The 24,020-nt window shown below is 40.0% G+C and overlaps 1 protein-coding gene and 1 long non-coding RNA gene across 4 annotated transcripts in view; both read right to left on the bottom strand.

The window, feature by feature from the left end:
* The window catches only part of NBAS (NBAS subunit of NRZ tethering complex), a 405,412-nt gene extending 385,367 nt beyond the window's left edge, over positions 1-20,045 (bottom strand). For all 3 annotated transcript variants that reach the window (XR_012655479.1, XM_032778999.2, XM_075063671.1), the window contains exons 1-9: positions 19,863-20,045; positions 15,296-15,350; positions 13,287-13,323; positions 10,253-10,330; positions 8,632-8,679; positions 7,410-7,453; positions 5,859-5,992; positions 4,572-4,705; positions 4,374-4,472 (exon numbers count right to left, since the gene is read on the bottom strand). Coding sequence is in view for 2 of the 3 variants with exons in the window: in XM_032778999.2 (XP_032634890.1) it covers positions 4,374-4,472; positions 4,572-4,705; positions 5,859-5,992; positions 7,410-7,453; positions 8,632-8,679; positions 10,253-10,330; positions 13,287-13,323; positions 15,296-15,350; positions 19,863-19,991 (758 nt within the window). In the remaining variant the exon portion in view is untranslated. The remainder of the gene's footprint in view (positions 1-4,373; positions 4,473-4,571; positions 4,706-5,858; positions 5,993-7,409; positions 7,454-8,631; positions 8,680-10,252; positions 10,331-13,286; positions 13,324-15,295; positions 15,351-19,862) is intronic.
* A 672-nt stretch (positions 20,046-20,717) lies between these two features.
* On the bottom strand, positions 20,718-24,012 carry LOC116824010 (uncharacterized). Its single transcript, XR_004373552.2, has 3 exons — positions 23,750-24,012; positions 21,661-21,715; positions 20,718-20,905 (listed from the first exon to the last, which is right to left on the bottom strand). It is a non-coding gene; the product is annotated as an uncharacterized LOC116824010 (long non-coding RNA).
* Positions 24,013-24,020: the final 8 nt, after the last annotated feature.

The raw sequence follows: 24,020 nt of genomic DNA, 5'->3' as shown, positions 1-24,020 counted from the left end.
AGCCTTAACTGAACAACATTGCATCATTATATTTATTTACTTTGCAATTATTGCATCTTGAGTCTTAAATTTGTTTTAAAATGAAAGCACAGACTCTTAACCACAACTCTGTGGCACTTTAAAAGTGAACTTCTGTTATGTAGCAATTTTACAGGACTACATGATTATATTATACCAAACATAAGCTAATGAATGAACCAGTCTTATTTTTCTCACATACACACACATACACAAAAGGAGAAAGCAAACAAACAGTAAGTAAAACAGTGGCATATAAATTAGACAGTTGAAGTTCTTAACACTTCAGTAAGGCATTCACATAGATCCACAATCAGGCAATTTTTAATCTAGCTATCTCCCTTTAAATTCTCTTACTTTCTGGACAATAAGAATAACTCTAAGAAAAGGCTTTGCTTAAGAATCTTGAGCTCTCTGGTGTCAGAAGTCAAGAATTTTCTGACATCCAGAATGAATGCAAAAATCAAGAGGAACAGAGGATTTGCCCACTCACAGGGTCAAAGTATCCTCTGTTTCATTCTCTTCATCCATAGAATTAAAAAATCTTTCAAATACTGATTTTTAAACACTACTGAACATAAGTTTTTCCAACTGTTCAAGATTTAATGATACTATTATTATGAATTTAGGACCATATCTACATGCTGATAGCTTTGATGGAAGCCATCCTCCAGCACTAGGTATAATACATCTTTCTTTTCATGCCAGAATGTTACTTATCCTCACAGAACAGACGGTATTTACGTAAAATGAGGGAACAACTTTTATCAACTGTAGACTTCCTATTAAATCAGCCATAATTGCTAATCCTCTGGCTACTGAACATTTCTAACAACAAAAGGCACCCGATAACACTGTCTGCTGCTTTTGTTTACTTTACTTACTAATATCAATCAAATGAAAGACTTTGACCAAATCCACCGGGATAAGAAATACTTTTTATGCAATAAATATTTTATTTATCTCAAAGTTTTCCATGCGTGAATAGTTTTGACAAGATTGTTTTGCGTGCAAGTAACATGATATTCAGAGCTTCTATTACTCAGCTGTCAAATACATCAATTGGATTTTCCATTTTTAGAAATTCCAAAGCAGCCAATATACCTAGTATGAAAAAACATGATGTAATTTTTCCACAAAGAGAATGAAACAGCCAAGAACATACAAGTAATGTCTGGATTAGTCACACACATGTACTATGAGCTAGTACATTAGCCAATATTCTTCACAGTACAGTAAAATTCATCCTGAAGGTTTAATCAAGTCTTGATCACAAATCTGGCAGCAGGAAAGATGGCTTGTTTTTAAGATCTGGATGCAAACACAGTAAATGTCAAGAGCTAATAGGCTTGGCCTGAATGAGGCCCAGTGCAGCCAGGTGTTGTATAAGTTTCTCCATACAGCTCTGCCAAAACATTTTAACTCTGACCTGTAATACCCTGGAATGCTGGAGGAGGCTGTCACTTGTACTGAATTTGAATTATGCCAAGTTACGTGATATGAACAAATGAGGGAGAAGATGACCAAATTCCTTCATTTCTGACCAAAGCCAGGATTAACCCATTAAATCAGTTAACTCCAAGATGCAAGTCTCCTACTTAAAAGGACTATAAAGCAGAAGGATTAATGCAAGGGGCGGTTCTATGTATTTTGCCACCCCAAGCATGGCAGTCAGGCAGCTTTCAGCGGCGCGCCTGCGGGAGGTCTGCTGGTAATGCAGATTCAGCGGCATGCCTGCAGGAGGTCCGCCTGTCCTGCGCCTTCGGCATACTCGCTGCTGAATTGCCACTGAAACCATGGGATTGGCGGACCTTCCACAGGCATGCCACAGAAGGCAGCCCGACTGCCACCCTCACGGCAACAGGCACGCCGCCACCTCCTGTCCCCAACTTGCCACCCCAGGCACGCGCTTGGTGCACTGGTGCCTGGGGCCGCCCAATTGATGCTCTCCTTGCTAAGGAAAAAGCTGTTTGTTGAGTTGAAAGCATGGCCTTCTCATCAGGTGTGCATAATCAGAGCAGAAGTTCCCCACACCTCAACACAGTGATGTTGCCTTTAACTTTTTTCAACTTGGCTGATGCAATGGAAGACATGCCTAGCTTCATCTCTGAAAATTATAGCCCCAATTTTCAGTCTCAAACAGCAACAATATCAGTTCTCATAAGAGAAATTCCACCTTCCAAGACCAAAGTTTAGACTCTTGCTCTTATGTACTGCCATTGAAGAAAAACTGAAAAGAGATTTAAAATCCATTTTAAAAATGGATTAATACATGAAAAATATTTGTTTTAGAGACACAAGTGTATTAAATAATTAAACATAAGTTTAAAAAAAAAAATAAAATCAGGAAAACAAAGGAATGGAAGCCACTTCCTAACCTCATCTAAATCCAAATGAACAGCAGCCACAATTAGCCAGTCTTTCAAGTCCACTATCTGTGCCTGACACGTTACAAAATCAACATAGAAAAGCTTTAAATATCAAGCCTGACAGTTCTATTCATGTAGTTGAAAAAATTCAAATGCAAAGAAAAACTACGCATGAAAATAAAAAAATGTGATTCAAAACTGTACATTCTGTACATTTTCATGAATCTGATGTTACTCAAACAATACAGCATGATCTTCCCATTCTAAGGTCTGGTGCTTTATTTGATAATTGAGAGCCACATAAGGAATTTAAGAAAATTCCTCTGAATATTTTTGGCATTTGGGATAATATTGTTCCATTTTGTGGAAAAGCAGGTTTGTCACATCAGCAAGTGTCCCTACATTTCCTCCCATGAACAAAACTCTCAAAACAGAGACTGGCATCCTGGATTAGCTGAAAAAGATTACTTTGGATAACTGTTAAAGGAGTTAACATTTTCACAGTGATGCCACGGTCAGCATCACTGACCACCCACAGAGAGTGTCATTTTTAAACACGGAGAACTTATCACGAAAAATTAACAACAACTGGCACTGCTGGATTATTAGGCCCAATTCTCATCATACACCATGATGTTTTATGTTGGAGTAACCCCATTGACTTTTATGGATTATTCCTGATTTACATCAGTGTAAGCAAGAGAATAAGACTCACTATTTCTCAATATCTATAATGTGAGTTTTTCTATATAGCCAAACACATATTACTTCATTCCTGTGGTAAGGACCAACAAAAAAGTTACAGTACTGTAAATAACTAACCTGTGTATTTAGGAATATTTGATCCAGTAATGGAGGATTTCATCAGTCAAGTTAAATAGTTACACATTTCATAACTACTATGTGACTTTAAAGCATTCTGAATTAAAAAAGGCATTTCTCACATAAGCCTGTGGGAGCGGAGCCTGCCTGTAGTTTCTGCTCTCTGACAGAGTGCTTAACCAATGCTGGTTTGAAAGTATTAAGTAACGCTGAAGACTTTGCACATTCCTTGTAAATAAAAAAGATTGCATCACAGAAAATACCAGATCCCATCAATTTCAAATTCCATGTCTAACAATTGGCAGGGCTCCAAACTTTGATGAGCCAATCAGGTTAAAAGAGGCAACAATATTTTAGAAGCCAAATTCTAACAATGTGAAAAATACTCTGATCACAATATAAAAGAGTAACACTGAATACTTAATTTCATACCATAGAAAGACGATATTATCAGTTTCAGATACAGAAGAATGGAGAGAAAGTAGATCCAATTTATATGCATGGGAAAGCAGAAAATTATAGCTTTGTGTAGTAAATTCCATTTTAATAAAAAGGGAATGTGACATCTAAGAGCCTGATCCTAATGAGAAGATTCTTGTTGACTTTAATGGACATCAGAACATGCTCCAATAAAGCAGAATTACAAATTTAGGCCCTGATCCTGCACATACGTATGCAAACTGTTACACTGAGTTCACGAGTTTGCAGGATGGAAGCCACAATGACCATGAAGTTCCCCTACCTTTCCCATACGTTCCAAAGAGAACTACCTTCTGTCTTCTGCATAATGAGCCTGAACTTCACCTCTAGCCAGATATACCACCACCCGATATAACACGAATTCGGATATAACGCGGTAAAGCGGTGCTCTGGGGGGCGGGGGGGCTGTGTACTCTGGAAGATCAAAGCAAGTTCGATATAATGCGGTTTCACCTATAATGCAGTAAGATTTTTTGGCTCCCGAGGACAACATTATATCGGGGTAGAGTTGTATCAGTAAAATGACACAATCCGCCCAGAGACCATTCATAGTTAGAGACAGCTAATCAGCAACAGGTATTCCTAAGAACCACTGCGTGAATGCGTATAACTATAAGCAGCATTCTTAGGTATTTATCACTACAATGATTATTCACGTTTTATTTAGTCTGATGAAAAGCTTACCTGTGCCCAAGATGATAAACCACTGTAGTTATTCCATGGACATAATGGCTGCTGAAGTTGAAACTATGACTCTCTTGGAAGCCTTGGTTTGTTCCAACACTAGACCAGGAAAAATGAATACAGTTTACATTTTATAAGGGAAAAAAAGGTTCTTTAAGTTGTTCTGAAATGTACCACAAGCATCCGAGTTAGTTTTACCTTACAAGGTAACTTCTCAGTTCTCCACGATAATTGATGACTAGCAGTTCAGCTGACCATTGGGCACTTGCTTTATATTCTACAAAGATCAATCCAGCAATTGCGTAGCTCAAATCTCCTGGAAAACTGGTTGCCTTTTACCAAACAACCCAAAAAAAAGACAGATGTTTATAGGGAAAACACAAGAAAACAGCTAAGCTGAACTAGCAGAAATAATTCATATACTGTATTAGTTCCAGAGGAAAATGAGTTTGCCCTTCACAATACTAAGAAAAAAGCAGTCATGTTAACACAGAACATAAGGTGCTTAGACAATACATTGAGGGAAAGTGATTAAAAGATATCTAAAAATGTTAGCTCATAATAACTTGTCCTTCAGGCTGTGAAAGGTTTATTGCTTTTAATTCTGAAACTGTTATTAGCTTGCTGCAAACAGCATTAGGTCTCCTCAAATAAAAGACCACTTTGTTGAGATCCCTGTAGCAGCAATGCCAACTTTGGCCTGTGATCAAATCAGAATATAAGCTGCAGTTTCCGACCTGATCAGTACTTTCATAACAGAAAAGAAAAATGGAAGTTCGGATGCTATTGTGGGTAGAGGTGCTGGCAGTGTTCCCTTAGAGCAGTGATATTCAGACCTCAGTGGTTCAGGAGCCAGATTAGTGATAAACATTACCCAAAAGAGCCATAGCCAGTGTGAATTCACTGCTTCGTCTATATAGGTGTACACAAATAGTATACACACATTATTCTTACAGCAAAATAATTGGTTAATAACTTAGATTGCTTAATAATTAAATCACACAGTATTTCAGTATCATGTGCTGCAAAGAGCCACAGGAGAGACATAAGAGAGCACTTGTAGCTCACGAGCTCAGTCTGAGTATCATTGCCTCAGAGTGTGATGCCCCAGTAAAGTGTCAGAGGCCACCAAAAGCTGTTGGATCTGCCATATTTTTGGATGAGAGTCAAGATAAAGTTCCAGTCAACTGTGTTCTCTGAAGATCAATTGGTACTTTCAGCGAAAATAATAAGCAGGAATAATGTACTTGTTCATTCAACACTTATAGCTCAATTGTATTTAGTCGTAATAAATACTTCATACTACACTACTAAACACTAATAGCACATTTGTAAAAGTAACAGTTTTTGAAGTGCAAGTCCTTGCACTAGAATATACTGTTATTAAACTTCTACAGAGGAGTAAGTAGAAGCAGTCATTTGTGTGCATACAAGTTACACAGGGTTCCACTGTATGAAACTTTATTTAATAAAGAGGGTAAATACCGGAGAAATGACAAAGAGCTCACTGCCCATCAGGTCAAATACTCTCACAGTTCCAGTGCTTTCAGCATAGGCAAGCAGTGTGCAGTCATGACTCCATGACACTCGTCTCCATTGTGTGTTAGGATCCCTTGGCACTACAGAGAAGGAAGATATAAGATGTATTCATAAAAATAATATGGCCATGGTTTCAATGGTTACACTATAAACTGGACTCAACTGTTTTCATCTATCAACCTTCTGAATCTTAATTAGGACAATACAGAGTTTTGTTGGATCACGTAAATGAATCTTACTGTAACTCATCCACTGTAGTGGAAAACCTTGAGACTAGGAGTCTGAATTTCCTAACTTTTGTACTATAAAAATGTCATTCTTAACACAGCATCAATGTACTGTTTGCATATGAGGGAATCTTTCTAATAATCTTAAAAAGAGTAGTGTAAAAAAATGGAAGAAATATAACAAAGTCTGCCTCAAATTTCCTTATTACACAGACACACAATTTTTGTAGATAGGTGCTACATAAAGTGTATTCTCTGAAGACCATAAAGAGTTCAATCATCGCACTGTGCACTTATCATTATTGTCCAGCAACAATAACTGATCATCTAACCACCTGAAAATAAGCATCTACTGGGATAATGAGCAAAGAGAAGATGACACCCTATTCCAGGCAGCCTATCCCATTATCTAACAGACAGAAAATTAAGACTAGCAGAAGGGAAGAGAGAGACTGACTTGTTTGGTACATACAGTATAAGCCAAATATAGACCCTTTCATTTCCAGCACTACAGTATTCCCCTATTGAAAATTATTGTAACAAATTTTTTGGAAGCTTACTGTAATTCTACTTTATGACCACTATTGCATCTGTCCTATCATACTGCACTGATATGGCTGTTTTAAAGGAAGAGCTCCCTTCCTCAGACATAAAAGATGTCACATTTGAAGGAGTCGTTTAAACACAATGGGTAACCCTTCCAAAAGCATCTTAATCTCAGTTTCAAAATGATTTAGGAGCCTAAGTCTCACTGAAAGTCAATGAGATTTATGGCCTATGCTTTTGAAATTTTCCCCAAGCATGGCAGGAGGTAGCCAGATTAATAGGACAGAGAAGGTAAAGGACTGTTTTAGAGTTATGGTACCTTAAAAAAAAAATAAAAATGAAGTACTCCCTTCAGCTCCAATTACAAACATTTATTAGATCTTTAACTGAGCTTTGGTAGAGGACAGCTGAACCACTGTGCAGTCACACCATAACCAAGATACTTTTGTACACATCAATGCTTGTACCCTATTTTTTTTGATATTCAATACTCTACTACTGCCTCAACACGCTCTCTTAACTCTACCCTCTCCACATCAGAGATTCAGGCTCAGTACCCTAGTTTGGGTAGAGGAAGGAAAAAGTGGAGAAAACATAGTCTGTCAAACTGTATCAATGTTATTAAAAGGTATTTCCTTAAAAGAGCATATGAATAATCTTTTAAACCCAATAAGCAATAATACTGCTTAAGAAACCTCCTTGCTATAAAAAAAGTTTTGCATACCTTGACATTTTCCAACAATGGATCCAAAGTCATCTTTTGCAGACCTGTAAATCATGAACATATGTAATTAACTGAATTTTGATGAAGAAAACTGACAAATACTGCAGCATTTATAAAATAATTAGAAAATACTGAAAGTGCATAATTTGAGAATTTGCACATAGTTAATTTTACTTTCTGTTAAGACATTTGATTCCATCCTCAGACAGCCAAGATGGCTTAAAACATAGTTTAGGATCTCTCTCTTTCCAATCCATGGACAAAACTGCTCAAAAGAGTTAGAGGCATCCATTTCACCAGATTATATTAGCACCTGAAAAACTAGGCAGGTAAATGTGGGATCTACACAAGCTTAGTATCCTTTAAGGCTAGTATTTCATAAACAATGTAAAAATTCAGCCAGTAACAGCTACATAATAAAAATGCAAACTTCAACCTTACATTCTAGGAAGTTTGATATTTGTGATGTTTTGTCTATTTTCATCAAAATGGTTTTCATACATTTTCTTCTTTTACATATAAATAGCAGGTTTGATCTTCCAGCAAATGGATTTTTGGAAAGCAAGCAAATATACTCAGTCAAGACTTGTTCTGCAGATAAGTATGTGGTGGTTGCTATTGAACTTGCAAATGAAGGTGGATACATTGGTTTTTTGGGGGAGAGGAAAGTAAAACCCTCTACATCATTTTACTCAAATCAGTATTATTTGTACAGCACCATAGGTGTTCAAGACACTTTACAGATAAGTAAAATGAGAGCTCCTTGCCACAATCCAGTGAGATTCCAAACAACTCCTCTTCTTTCTGCAATGTGACGTCACTGGGAGATGAGGGCACTCAGCACCTCAGAAGGTTAAAGCCAGAGATTACTTAACAGAGCAAGAAATGAAATACAAAGGAGAGAGAGATGCAAAGGAGGACAAAAGCAGTGAAAGATCATGAAATGTGCTTAGTGAGGTTCATCCATCTGGTTCATGCCTCTATGTGTCTTCATTTTCTAAAATGTAGTTTTCGTGTTTATGAGCAGTGTCAGGAATAAGGCTGAGGGTGTAAAGCTGCTGCTTTTAAAGTTGATGGGTTCTAAGACCATTTCACAAATTATGATGCCTAAAATACAAAAATTTAACTTTAACTTTAAAAACATAGCTTATAAATCCCTAACTTCATTTTTTCAAGGTATTCCATGAAATTGGTAGTGAAATGATAGATAATACTGAGTTACCTGATTTCTACACATTGGTCCTGAACAACTGCCAACAGTTTACCATTACTGAAAGGAGGGAAAAAAAGCATTTCATGTTAAAATTCAATTACAATAAAAAGTTGCTTTTGTTAAACATGGGTCACACAACTAGGTATCATTTTACAAACTCAGATTTAAATTGTCTTACATTCCAAGTGAAAATAATTTTGGGTGGTGACCAGGGTCACCCGGAGGATTCAGGGGGCCTAGGGTCTTCGGCGGCGGGTCCCGGGGCGAAAGGACCCCCCGCTGCCAAAGACCTGGAGCGGAAGAAGTTTTGGGAGCCCAGGCCCCACGAGAGTTTTCCGGGGGCCCCAGAGCGAGTGAAGGACCCCACTCCAGGGGCCCTGAAAAACTCTCGTGGGAGCCCCTGCAGGATCTGGAGCAAATTGCCCCACTTCTCCCCCCCCCCCCCCCCCAGCAGCTCTGGTGGTGACAATTACTAGAAGATACTGGTCCCCATTATGTAAATTAGCACAGTTAGATTCCATATGTCACTGGCTGCACCATATCACTCAGCACTATTAATATCTCACTTTTTATTAGCACTATTAAAAATATCTAAAATGTTTGTTCAGCAGTGTTTCACTCTGATCTCCTTTGGAAGGATAATTTTAAAGCCAGAAATATTTGTAATTACGCCTGCTAAGACAAGAGTTAATCAAATATCATCTTTCAGGGTGTCAGCTGATCACTATTGGGGCGATGAAGGAAATTCCCATCCTGCCGCAAAATATACAGCATTGCACAATTGAGGGAAGGGGTCCTCCCTTCTTCTGAAGCATCAGGCACAGACCATTGCCTTCAGCCAGATACCAGTCTTGCTGGACCTTTGTTCAGATCCAATATGACGCATACTATGTTTGAGAGCCACAGTAAAACACTCTGTGTAAAGCTATTACAAACTAATATCAGGTCGTGCAATCCTCCTATGTATACATTTTCCATTTCTTAGGAAAAAAATCATTCATTTTATTTAACTATTGCAAAACAGCTATTTTCAGTCCCAGAATTTTTCCACACATTAAAGGCCAGACTTAGAAGATGCTGAGCAGCTCCTGGAAACCACATTGTACTCACCTCCCACTAACTTTAATGGAACTTGATGACATCACATCTTGCAGGTTATAGGACTTTAGCAAAGCAAGCCCTGACAAGTCAAGTCATCCAGTAGCTTCTCAGCCAAAGATTTATCCTGCTCACCCTCTTTACATGCAAATTAAGCTCGCATTCAGGGGTGAGCAGAAGGAGGAAGGAAGCCTGCATGCAGTTCCACACACAGCAGATGGGTAAAACTAAATCAGCTGGTTCAGACAAGACTGCCAAACCACTAGCCTCAGGGACAGGAAGGCCACCAAAGTTAAACTCATGATCAAATCTGGACCATAGCTTATTTTCTCCTTCTTCAGCCCATGTCTCTCTGATAATGCTAAATTATTGCTGTCTAAACAGAGTTTTTTATATGCTTGCTCAACCAACTTAACAGTTATTACAAAAATTACTAGAAAGAGTGAGTTTGCCTTTTTTTCTCCCATAAATGTATATAAAACAATGTGTGTGTCAACAAAGAACACAGAAAGAAAAATGATATTTCTCTTACCTTGAAAGCGCTAGATGCCAGTTGATCTGCTTACTAACCAGACGAACAAGCCCAGCAGGGAGGGAAAACTTTGCAGGACTGAAATTACAAGTATATTTAGATTAGAATGTGAGGTTTTAAAATGGATACAATATATATCAAAACAGTAATATGTAAAGAATACATGGCAGATTAATTGGTTTCAAAAGGTCACTCTCAACATATTAGCCTAAAAGTTATTGACTATTTCAGAAAAAAAAATTCCCAGCTGGAAGTCAGATGTCCAAAACTACTTTGGGTGCTTTTGTTTTTACACAACAAATGCATACATGAAATCTTAAAAGAAATTTCCTACAATATACACAAATGAAGGCCCAAAACTGCAAATGGATCCATGCACACAGACCTAAATGCCCACCTGAAGTCCAATGACTTCAGAAGGAAATGTATTGCTGTAAATGCCTGACCCTGTTAGATCCAATTCCAAGATCAAAACCTAGGTGCACACTTCATGTTAGAAAAGTATACACAGACAGATTTATTTACATGTGTAGTCTACTGCTATTTGAAAGAAACATCTTGCCATTCAAATGATACCAGAGGGATCCAGCCAATCAGAGAGAAACAAGAAAAATCAAAAACTTAGAATCTGACTAAATGGCAGACTAAATATTGAATTGAATCTAAATAATGAAACTTACAGTCTAAGACTGTCATTTACGTATCCTATATCCTGCTAGAGACCTTTCTAGAACATTTGATTTTAAAACACATTATACTGATTTACAAATTAAGATTAGCAATGATGTGACAGTTCAGTGGAAACAGCGGCTCCTCCAATTCGGGAGTCTTCCTTGTATTTTTTCCTTTATTTCTTGAAAGACAACCTAAATTTACATTTTTATTTTGTCCACTATAGCATGAGTTTATCGGAACAATTTTTACTATGTGTTTTGTGAGACATGTATTGTATTCCGTCCCTTCTATCCCTATGCCAACCCCAATTACTTATTGGAAAAATTGTTATTTTAGACTTCTGACAAACCTAGGTCACAACTTTCAAGTGGATACATGTAATCCTTAAAAAAGTGACTAGTTCTCCATGTTGGAATATTGTAAAATTCAGAGCAAGTTACAGTAGCGTGAACTGATTCTGAATATAATTGTGTTTGTTTCAAGTTTTGTATAAAAAACAAATATGCTTTGCACTTTTAGATGACTATGTTTGTCATCAAATGATTTCTAAGCAGCATATATAAGTATAACCTCATTTTACAGATGAGAAAACTAAGCCGTTAAGAGGCTGTCTGACCTCAAGCAAATCACTTTACAAGTCAGTAGCATAGTCCACAATCATGTCTAGGGCCCTGCCAAGCACTTCAGGAAGGAGAATGACATAAGAAGATTTCTAATGACTTGGGAATCCTCACCACAGGTAAATATCATCAGAGGCATATTAAGAATGAAGAAAAGTAGTAAGTCTGAACTCAGCACTCTAGGGAGCAGGGCCAAGGAAATATACAGTTTACAAGCTCAACCAAGAACTTGGATATGTTTAGCACAGCGTTTCTCAACGTGGGCATGCAGCCACCAGGGGCTTTTCTTGTGGCCACAGCCTCCTGGGCTGTGATGAAGTGGGAGGACCCACTCCTTGCCCCTCCCTGGTGCTCCTGGATGAACAGCCCTGGTGTTGGTTGCTGGGGCTTCCAGCAAGGGTTGGATAGCTGGTGAAGTCCCCATCTTCCCAGGGGAGCTGGGCTCAGAATTTGGGCTTCAGCCCAGAGTTGGCAGGGGAGGCAGGCTCCGGCCCCCCTGCGGCGTCCACTGCCCCCCCCCCCCAATCGCCTCTGGCCCCGATGCATCCCCCGATCCTTCATCTAGGGATTATTTGTCCCCAGACTCCCTGGGGTTGAGTAAATCTGCTGTGAAAAGTGATACCTGTATGTTGGTTAACATCACTTTTCACAGCAGATTTACTAGCTAGCAGCAAATAAATTACAATGATTTGTAATCATTGTAATGATAATGTATATGTGCATATTTATTTCTTTTTCCTAGAGCTAATTAAAGTATTTTAGGAAAAAATGTGAGCTCGGCCACCAGCAAGGATTGGTAGCCGCACTCTGAGGCCACCATATAATTCGTCCTGAGAACCCCGGGTCTAGCAGCACAGATAAAGCCTAGAGAGCGTACAGCTCAAGGAAAAGAAAAAACATTTGAGTTGCATACAAGAACATTATTGTCCATCAAATCACACAGAAAATGGAACCAGGGGACATTGTTTATGAAGAGAGGTACGGCCCTCAAACCAAACAAACAGAAATTCCCACATCCGTAAAAACTATGTCCTGCTAAATCTCAGAACAACTAGCATGTTTGACAGTCACTTATCTGGGGGATTAGCAGGTTCATCCCAATTGTCTCAAGGGACTAGCAAGTATAAAAGTCCATCATTCCACGGGGTCAGAGGTGCAGCAGCCATTCATAGTTAGGCTTCTGATCACATGACCCCTTTACATAGAATCTTGCACTTGCTAGCAACAAGAATGAGATGATCATACTCTTTCGCTTCCAATTCCTTATATTTGGGGTCACAGCAGGAATGGTATGTCTCATTTTAAGGAGTTGGGGAACTGGTTTTGTCTGATCATTTACTTATTTTATAAGCACCCAGTGTATTCAACACAAGGAAAGAGAGCCTCACAGCCAATAATATAAAACTACGTATACTGTTTATTATGACTCAGCTGGAGTCAGAGACAAACATGGAACCCTACACAATGCCATTTGGGTGTTTACAGTCACTTTTTAGTGCAGAAACGCACTTTTCTGGCCAAATTCTGACCGCCAATACCTGCTGGAAGCTTCAACAAGCACAATGTGGCCATAAACTGGGTTCAGTGAAACAGTAATTCTCAAGAGAAGCAGGATTGAGGAGGAAGGAGTGTCTTTACCGGCATGGCAAAAAAATAACCTTCTAAAGCAAAAAAAGTTATGAGGAAGAATAATATTTGGCAAAATTTAATATTCTTGTTTCCAATTTCAACAAACCTACCTGTACCAGATATACTGAAGCAAAAATAATGCAGGACCTATGAAAAGAGAAAAGCAATAAATTGAGACAGTTGCTTCAACAGTTTAAAAAATAAATAAATAAATCAATCCTCCAATTACAGCAGAAAATAAAAAGAACTGGGTGTGACAAATCGGGCAATCTCCTGCAATATCCTGGCTAAACCTTACTGAATTATGTTTAATACCATTGGGGTCCATTTATTAAAAATGCAACAGTTAATGGGTTATTGAGGGATTCTATGTATTTCCATGGAAAAAGGTAAAAATACAGCGCCTCCAGGAAGTGAGAACAAAGGAAGGTGATCAGTCAAAGTCACTCCGGCTGTAACATCTCCAGAGGAACACCACTGCCTAGAAAGATTCACATAAACTAAATCAAACTGGATTCTCTAGGGAGCAACAGACAAAGAAAGGATTTTTGGACAAACAACCTGTTAGTAAACTGACTCATGGCATTCTTCCTGATTCAGTAAATGGATAGGACCTCTGGTCCACAAAGGCCTCAATCCTTAGGGAAGGGCTGGAAGGACTTTGGCCTACTGAGACTCCGTAAAACTGTGTTTTTGTTCTGAGCAAAGAGTGTTACAAACTTGAAACCATAGGAAGAGCCCTGTGTGGGGTATGATAGACTGTTCATCAGCATGAGCCCAGGTTGGATTTGGAGTGATCTCTGGTAAGTTTATTAGCACGTGTGGATTCTTTTATTGTTTGTAACATGTTTTCCCTGTACTGCTTTTGCCTTAAGAGTAAAATGTGCTTGCTTAAGAAGAGCTGTATAGTAGATTAACTGTGGCAAACACATTTCTCTGAAGAAATGGCAAAAAGGCCTACTTAAGCAGCCTGTGTTTTGATGGGGAGGTCACAGTTTAGGCAGGGAACTGTTCAGCCTGGAACTACCCTGGTCAGAAGAGAGAGAGGCAACAGCCGAGGTGCCAAAAGCCTAGAGTGGATGCACTTGCTTGATCATAGAAGGGGAATACAGGTGCAGTTGCCCTGAATTGTGACACTAGGAACTCTCAGAAAAAGTATTTTTGGCACTAAAATGAATATTCTTCATTTTTCTACTTCACCACTGAATCTCAAATTTTATGAAATAAGTAAATACAGAGTTCAAACTCCATGCGCTTTTGAAAACTCAGTGAAAAGTATCTGGGGGATGAAAATTACTAACATGCATACATCATAGTAATAGCAACATGCCATGATTTTAAAATGCATTTTGTAGAAGTGTCCAGAAATCCTAACTAAAACCCATTAGGTCTGACAAGGCACATGCCAAAACCTCAAGATCATTCTGCAGCAATACAAATGCTTGTCAGATGCATGTTTTATTAGTGTGCCCCAATGGGGTACTATCTAGCCCAGGGGTTCTCAAACTGGGGTTTGGGACCCCTCAGGGGGTCCCGAGGTTATTACATGTGGGATCACGAGCTATCAGCATCCACCCCCAAGCCCTGCTTTGCCTCTAGCATATTTATAATGGTGTTAAATATACAAAAAAGTGGTTTTAATTTATAAAGGGGGGGCAGTCACACTCACAGGCCTGCTGTGTGAAAGGAGTCACCAGTACAAAAGTCTGAGAACACCTGATCTAACCAGAACAAACTCACAACTAAGAAGATACAAAGGGGAAAATGATAAAAAGCTGTTCCCAGATTGATACATAGTATACGTTCCATTATACTAGCCCAGCAGTTCTCAAACTTTTGTACCGATGACTCCTTTCACATAGCAAGCCTCCAAATGTGACATCCCCCCTGCAACGCAATAAATTAAAACCACTTTTTTATATATTTAACACCATTATAAATACTGAAGCCAAAGTGGGGCTTGGGGTGGAGGCTCAACCCCCACTTTGAGAACCCCTGCACTAGCCCCATCACAATACCAGGCATAGCAAAGCCTGTAAGCAGAACCCACACACAGATCATTTAAGCCATAAATATAAAACCAGTCAACAATCCTTCAATGAAAATAAGTCATATTTACCTGTAATTGCTCTAGTGATGATAAAAGATGCACCATGTTTTTTGTTGCCTCTTGGCTGTAATTACAACAATATATTCATCATGCAACATCTGAACAATCCAATATTCATGTACATACTTAGTGAATAATGCACTTGATAAACCCTCTGCTCCTCTAAAAACTTCTCATTTAATTTTGAGTATTCCCAGTTCCATATGAAACAGCATAAGCTAAGAGACTGTATAACTGAACTTCAGTATGTGCCAAACTGTAATAAAAACAGAATATTATCATAAGATACAATTGTTCATTGTGCCATCACTGGTGCATTACATTCTGATCGTGCATGAGAAAAAGTCTCTGGCTCAGAATTCTTATTATGTGAAAGAGCAAGAACTTTCAGTAGTAACAGGTCCCTTTATATATATTTCTGCCAAGTAAAACACCTATTTAGAGACCATTTTCTCTCCCCAGTACCCTTCTTCCACCTTTCCTTCTCTCACATAATCTCACTAATACTCTACTGCTGCAGCAATGCCACTACGCCCCATTTTGCATCCATTGCCTGGCACACAGAGAACTCACGATTTCTATCTCATGCAGAAACGAGCAGTGCAGGAGAGCTACATAGCAAGCGGAGGAAGCAATATAATCAGCCAGGACAAAAGGGAAAGCAGAGAACCAAGAAAGGAAAAAGTACACACAAGATCGAAAGAGAGGGGAGAGATAACAGAACTTGGGCTAAGTGCTCTTGCCTATAAAAAGAGGATGAGACTACTTCTCAAAGAAAAAGAAAAGGAAGGAGAAAGAGATTTAAACCAGAAATGAAAAGGAGTATGAGGACAGAGGGATAGCACAGATAAAGAGGAAAGGAAGACATCAAAAGCAGAGCTTAAGCAGTGGTTTTCAACCTGTGGTCCACAGACCCATTTAAAGTTTTTTAGGGGTCTGCAAATGAAAAAAAAAGAGGTTGAAAGCCACTGGCTTAAATTCAATAAAAAATTCATTTACATATGGTTGTCGTTCTCTGGTCAAAATCTCACAGCACCACGAGCTGAAGGAAGAAAGTACAACTACTCTTAGGTCAATGATTAGGTAAATGGAGCAGATGGTTTTATGACAATCATGCCAGTGACAAAGGTAGGAATATATTTTTAAAAAAAAATTCCTAATGCTATGATTTTCAAAAATGAATGCCCAAAGTTAGGTTTCCGACTCCATATTTTGAAGTCAATGGGAACTGTGGGATATTCAGCACTTCTGAAAAGTCAGGCTGCTTGTTACATGTCTAAATGAATTCATATTCAGACACCTAAATTCTAGACTCCCGATTTGAAAATCTTGGTCTAAGGCAGAATTTCTTTTTACTTAAAGTTTGCAAAGCTTTTTTAAAGAAATACCTTTCACAGAGTGAGGAACTCTTTAGAATGCCTGTTTGTTGGTGAGCTGTGGGTGAGCTGAAGGGAGGAGTACACATAGCTGCCCCAATACACAATTTGCTCAGTAAAGTTGATCAGTCAGGCAGCAATGTGGCCACAGTTTCTATAGTGGGGGCAAAAGACTTATCTGGCTTTAAGACTAAGCTTGATAAGTATATGGAGGAGATGTTATGATGGGATAGTTTAATTTGGGCAATTGATTTTGGATTATCAGCAGATAAGTCTGCTCAATGGTCTGTGAGGGAATGTTGGATGGGATGGGAACTGAGTTACTGCAGAGAATTCTTTCTTGGGTGCTGGCTGGTGAGTCTTGCCCACATGCTCAGGGTTTAGCTGATCGCCATATTTGGGGTCGGGAAGGAATTTTCCTCCAGGGCGGATTGGCAGGGGCCCTGGAGGTTTTTCGCCTTCCTCTGCAGCGTGGGGCATGGGTCGCTTGCTGGTGGATTCTCTGCAGCTTGAGGTCTTCAAACCACAATTTTGGGGATTTCAATAACTCAGTCATGGGTTAGGGGTTGTTATAAAAGTGGATAGGTAGGGTTCTGTGGCCTGCCTTCTGCAGGAGGTCAGACTAGATGATCATATTGATCCCTTCTGACCTATGAGTCTATGAGTCTATATACCATGGTGGCCAAACTGTGGCTCATGAGCCGCATGCAGCTCTTTTACAGGTACAGTGCAGTTCCCGGAACCCCCCACAGGCCTCCCCCTTCCACTTACAAGACTGGGCAGGAAAGAGCTTGGGGCTTCTGCCCTGCAGTGGGGTGGTAGGACTAGGGGCTTCTGCCCAGCAGAAAGGGGGATAGTGGGCCTAAGGGCTTTAGCCCAGCAAGGAGGTATCGGGGAAGAAGCCCTGCACCCTGGCAGGCACTGCCCCATGGGGCAGGTTGTGTGTGTGTGTTGCAGCTCTCGAACTTCTGGAGATTACTGTATGCGGCTTCGGAGGGTCAGTAAGTTTGGCCACTCCTGCTACATAGCATTACAGTAACAATAACTGACAAAGTTTTGTTTGTTTCTTTTATTCATAAGATTTCCCAGTGTGCCCAAGGGATTTAAGAGCATAAGTCCCACTGAAAATTCTAAGGAGTCACGAAAAGCTCCTAAATCGCACAGGCACTTTTGAAAGTCTCCCCTCATTACTTTTAGAGTACTTTTTGGAAGGTTTACAGCATCCACTTCTGAACTTAAACTACATACTCTTGTTCTTCAGCTGTTTAATCCCTAAAAGTAAGTAACTTACTCTCATATTAGGAACACTAGAATTTACTCTCCCTTTAACGTAGCTCCACTGGGAATTACATACACAGAGAACTATACATATATAGTTACAGAGAAGCCCATCTTCCAATCCATTAAGAAACCTCCCTTCTGATTCATTCATATTTGATGGACAACCTTCAAATTTCTTTCTGTTCAAGCAAATCTATACATGAATCAAATCTACTTTTGCAATGATAATATATCCATTTAGCACTGATGTTTGTTGGCTGCCTAGCACACATTCATAAAAATTACCTTAAAAGAACACAAAAGTTGAAAAGTCAAGCACTCAAAAGTTGGGAAATGCCAGAATTAAGATTACCTGGGCAACCATAAAATTCAGTCTCCTTATGCTTAAGCATTATCAGGCAGTCTTTAAATTACATGATCAAATACATTTTTCTCCCCACAGGACCCCTGCTTCATTCAGTGCACAGAATGAACAGTGTTCAGTGAACGGTTAACTATTCAATATTTGTTTTTTTATCCTCGAACATGTGGCCTCATGCATTATTACACACTATCCAAACCCTGCATTGAATACAGAAAGCCATCATGGGCTTTTCTGTGAAGCTCTCATCACAGTATATTGGTTATTTACAAACACTAATAAGTTTATCTTCACAACACCCGGGTGAGGTGAGGTGAGGTGGTTTTATTACCGTCACCATTTTACACATGGAAAAGCGGAGTACAGAAATTGGAAACCAAAAATTAGATGACACTTTTGGCTTTACTTTGAGAAACCTACACCTAACTTTTCAGAATTCTTAGCATTTTATAGCACAAAGTAAGGCAAAGAACAGAAAAAGAAGAGATGGAAAATTTGCCCCCAAGGATACAAGGGCAAACCACTACTCACTGACCATAGAAAAGGGTCAAGGTTTCCCTAGTGGTCCATGCAGAACTTCAACAATTACAATTTTCTAATCTGTGAATTTGAAATAATGCTTACTCAAACTTTGTGCTGTGATATCTACTCATGACAAGCTCTGAAAACACACCAAAAATTGTATGCCCTCCGCACTCAGTACATGTTGCAGATGTATCAAACCCTGCCAGACTTTAATACAAAATAATTTCATTTGCATCATACGCTGTTTACTTGACAGAGGGCATGGTTTTCATAATAACTCCCACTGAGTCCTTTGGTGCAGTGAGTACTTAATATTTCTGGAGATCAGGCCCAAAGTAAATTACACAATGAATACTTCTCCCTGACAACTTTCTGTATGTTTGTTAAAAAGTAAAAACCTAATCAATATTTGTTAATAGTATAAAAAGGACAGAAGATTTTTTAAAAAATACCTAAAACTATAGGTGCTAGTACTAAGAATGCTAGGGGAAAGCAGCACCCCCTGGCTTGAAGTGGTTTCCATTATATACAGGGTTTACAATTGCATTCAACTGCTTTACGCACCCATATTATAAACATTTGTTCTTGCACCTGTGATAACACACGTGTAAGAGTGAGATGACAAACTGCAGCGGACTCACTTCTCCCTCCCACTGAAAGCAGCATTCAGTGGCACGGTACAGGTGTTTTGTCCAGGTCCTGGCTACTCGTGATGGATTTACGATCCGCTGCATATAAGGGTGGCCACAGCAGCTTGGAGAGAAGGAATCCCGGCACTCAGGATTAATGTTAGGGCTTGGTCTCATTTTGTCCGGCTAAAGGGTTTTGCTGTATGCCTGCAAATTTCATCCGTGCAAGATCCCCCAACGTGAGCCCAAGCCCCCCACCTCTTACCGCTGGGGGGAGGGGGGAGACCCCGCCATCCACACTCCCCTTTTCCCTCCCCCCCGCCTGGCAGAGCTCTACGTGGCCACCCTCCTCCCCGCCCCCCCGCGGTTATTCCCATCCGGCGTGGGGGGACAGCGGGACTGACCTGCACCTCGGTCTCCGGCGGCCACTCAGTGTTGATGAGCAGGTCGTAGAGGATGTTCTCCTCCTCTTCCCCACTGACATCGGCCGCCGCCTCCTCCTCCTCCTCCCAGCTCCCCCGGGCAGCAGCCATGCTCAACGCGGACCCAGACCACTGCTGCAGTCGCTACAGCGCCCGGCAGCGGACAAACCTCACACTCCTTCCGGTGGGCGGGGGGAGGAAGAGAGACGTGTTTAACCCTTTCCACTCTGCTGCTGTCTGCGTAGAGCAAGTTGCGCTTGCCCAAAAGCCATTGGGAGATGGGGGCAAAATGCTTTCCAGAGGTCCTAGCATGGCCAGGTTCTTAAAGGTATTTAGACCCCTACTTCTAATTTCATTGGGAGTTAAGGGTCTGAATACCAGATACCTTTCAGGAGCTTGGCGTCAGGCCCCAGTGTATCAGCAGGGCTTTGCTTAGGCATAGACGTCTACCACCCCCATGGTCATGTTACAGGATCAGCACTCTAGATTGCAAAATCATTGGGACAGGTAGCATTAATTTAGGAGCAAAACACAAATAAGTTAATAAATGAAATGGTAATTTAAAAAGACAATTGTGTGTATAGTATTTTTCGATAATGAAGACTTCTTAGGACAGAACAAAAATGTGCTCACACCTCACTGCTAATCTTATTTTCTATTTTTAGCATGATTTTAATAACCTCTTTTTTTTAAATTTGTAGTTATCTGTGTGGTCCAGTTTTAGATACTGACAAAAGTATGAAATTAGAAGACCTAGCATTCTGTGCTGTTAGATAGCTTGTGTTAAACATTAAGGAAATAGTTCCATTTAAGAAGAAATTACTACTGATTAATAATTACTTATTTTGCTGAATATTTTTTAGTTTAATAATGTTTAGCAAGGTAAAATGGTAACATCAGCAGTGCATCAGTCCAATGTTCATAGTTTACAGGAACTATATGAAGTTCACAGTAAATTCTTCCTTCAGAGCTACAGGCTCCAATCTGTCATCGAGCTCTGCAAGGCCTTCACATGGACACTGTATCTTTTAAAAAAATAATTGCATGAGTATCATATCCTATGATCCAAAAGCAAGGCAGAATATGATGATAGATAGATTAGATAGAAAATGAGCTAATCACTGTAATGTAATAATGTAATAAGAGAAACCAGAAAATAATTAGCATCATACAAACGAACTGTATTAAACTGATCTGATCTGAATATAACTGCAAAGATACAGCAGAGATTAAACTGATGCCCCTTTGAACCTAGATTCCATGTCCTTTGGTTACTATTAAAAGACAGCTCCCAAAAAGGACCCAAAATAATACCATCGATAGCACAAATGAAATCTAGTATTAAAGTACTAAAATACTTATTGCATTATTTCTAATATAATACTTCCTATCTCATATGTCATCAGCATAAGTTAGTAATGGTCAGTATGCCCCAAATGGTAACACACTTGGACAGAAGGCTTTGAATTCAATTCCCATGACAGGAATTAGTTTAGCCAAGATTCATGCTACAATGCAGTAGTAGGAGATGCTGCATTGTTACAGATGCTGTCCTTCATATGAAATCTAAACCTAGGTGCCTTTTTCCTCTCTCTGGGGACACACCCAATGTAAGTTAAACATTCTGTGTATCGATTTAACAACAGTAGGGAATTACCATGATGCTATGCTCTCTATTCCATAAACTAGCTTATAATGGGCCAAATTCACCATTAATGTAAACTGGTGAAGTAGAGTTGCACTTGTTTTGTTCCCAGTATGGCGTTAATCTTATACTTACAGTGCCAAATCCAGAGATTTTCACTCTTGACAGTAGGAGTTTGCTTGAATACCGACTGAGTAGAAAATGAGTACATCTGTGTAAAAGTTGAGTAAGGACTTCAGTAATATGTTACTGAAAACAACTTAGAATTCTATATGTGTAAATAAAGATACTTTCTAAGAAACGTGCTGTTATAGAAGATTAAATAACTATGAAACCAGACAACACCAGTCCAGTTGTCTAGAGGTGATAATAATTGCATAATTTAAAGACAAAATACTCATTGTAAACAGATAGTTTGGGTTTAGGTTCAGGTAAAGAGTTCAGTTTCAGATTTGGGTTAGATGAGCAGTGTTACTAATTCTCTAATTTTATTGCAATTCTCATTATATTTGGTATTTTTTCTTGAAACCCCAGCTTCCAGAATCCTGTGATTATGTGAGAATCTCAGCTTTAATTTGAGTGATAAAAGTATGTTTCTAGCTCTCATGGTTATGGAAAAAAGTTTGAAAATTTGATCTGAATATATCCTAAAAGATAAAAAAACAAAGGGCAAATAAAAAGTGTGACAGATAATACAACTTCCTGCAATATCTTTGAAAGACCATATTATATTATGTATGGTTTATGTATTATTTTGGGCTGCAATTGAATGTAACCCCTCCAGAGGTGAGATGTGACAGATGTGAGACCTGGGAGTTCAAAAGACTATATTTAAAATATGCCACACACGCAGGATTACCAGGTGTCCGTTTTTTTGACAGGAATATCCAGTCAAAAAGGAACCCTGGCGGCTCCGGTCAGTAATGCTGACCAGAACGTTAAAAGCCCAGTCGGCGGTGCCACAGGGCTAAGGCAAGCTAGTCCCCTACCTGTCCTGGGGCACCACGCTGTGCCCGGAAGCAGCCAGCCAGTCCCGGCTCCTAGGAGGGAGGGGAAACGGGGCTCCATGCACTGCCCGAGTACCGGCTCTGCACTCCCATTGGCAGGGGTGGGGACGGTGCGTGCGGATGAGAGTAGCACATGCCGCAGAGCCTCCTCCCCTGGCCGCCGAGGAGCCAGACCTGCTGGCCCCTTCCGGGGCACAGAACAGAGACAGGACAGGTAGGCAAACTGCCTAGCCCCACTGTGTCGCTGACCGAGAGCCACTTGAGGTAAGGCCGTGCCCCAACTTCAAGCCCCAACCCCTGCACTCGGGGGGGGGGGAGGGGGGAGTTCACATCCCTGAGCAAGAAAGATAAGCCCATAGACCAGGGGTCGGCAGCCTTTCAGAAGTAGTATGCCGAATCTTCATTTATTCACTCTAATTTAAGATTTCATGTCCCAGTAATACATTTTAATATATTTAGGTCTCTTTCTATAAGTCTATAATATATAACTAAACTATTGTTGCATGTAAAGTAAATAAGGCTTTTAAAATGTTTAAGAAGCGTCATTTAAAATTAAATTAAAATGTAGAGCTCCCCAGACTGATGGCCAGGACCCAGGCAGTGTGAGTGCCACTGAAAATCAGCTCGCGTGCCGCCTTTCGCACCCGTGCCATAGGTTGCCTACTCCTGCCATAGACTAATGAACTCATAACTAAGGGGGAAACCCAGTTATGAGTTTTGAAGGAATAAAACTTACCAGAACTCTAGGTTCAAGTTGGGGGTGGCTACTAGTAAGCTTTATAGAATGCATGTAGATAGATTTTATTATTGTTTTAATATGTTTTCTCTGTAAATTTTTTATCTTAAGAATAAATGTGCTAGCTTAGAAGAATCTGTGTGGTAACTGATAACTACAGGCCATAGCCCTTATCAAGAAAGTGAAGTACAGGCACTTGCCTTTTTAGGCAGTCCATTTTGCAGCAGATATCACAGTGTACAGCATCTGTACTTCCTTAAAATCCCTGTTAGGAGGGAGCAAGACACCAGTCTCTGCCCGAGAGAGATGACTTGGAGCACAGAGAGCAGTTTACCCTGAAGTTGTGGCAAAAAGAACCAGGTTTTCAAATTAATAGATTGGGAGTCTGACTCTTCAGTTTTGAACTCTTGGTGTGGGAAACACTGAGTCTGAATGAGGGTTCAGAACTTGGGCTCAGTTTGGTTTATGGTCTCAGGCTTACCAGCCGATTTAAAATCCATGTCATGGTCTTGGTTTGGTCAGTCTCCGTTTGGGTTTGGATTAGGTACAGAACTCACGGTCAGTCTGGGCTGCTCAGGGTGAAGGTTCATGGTCTGGGGGATCAGCTAGGGCATGTCCGGCCCCAGTCCGGGTGAGGGATTAGAGTCAGTCAGGGTGGGGTCGGGGTCAGACAGGAGAGGGGACAGGGTGAGGATCCAGATCAGGAACTCAGCTTGGGAATTGGTGGGTAGCCACTGGTTCGCTCAGGGAAC

Source organism: Chelonoidis abingdonii, chromosome 3 (genome assembly GCF_003597395.2).
Source record: "Chelonoidis abingdonii isolate Lonesome George chromosome 3, CheloAbing_2.0, whole genome shotgun sequence".
NCBI classification, from domain to species: Eukaryota; Metazoa; Chordata; order Testudines; family Testudinidae; genus Chelonoidis; species Chelonoidis abingdonii.
The sequence above is the reverse complement of the archived record's forward strand: the minus strand, read 5'-3'. Positions and strand labels throughout refer to the sequence as shown.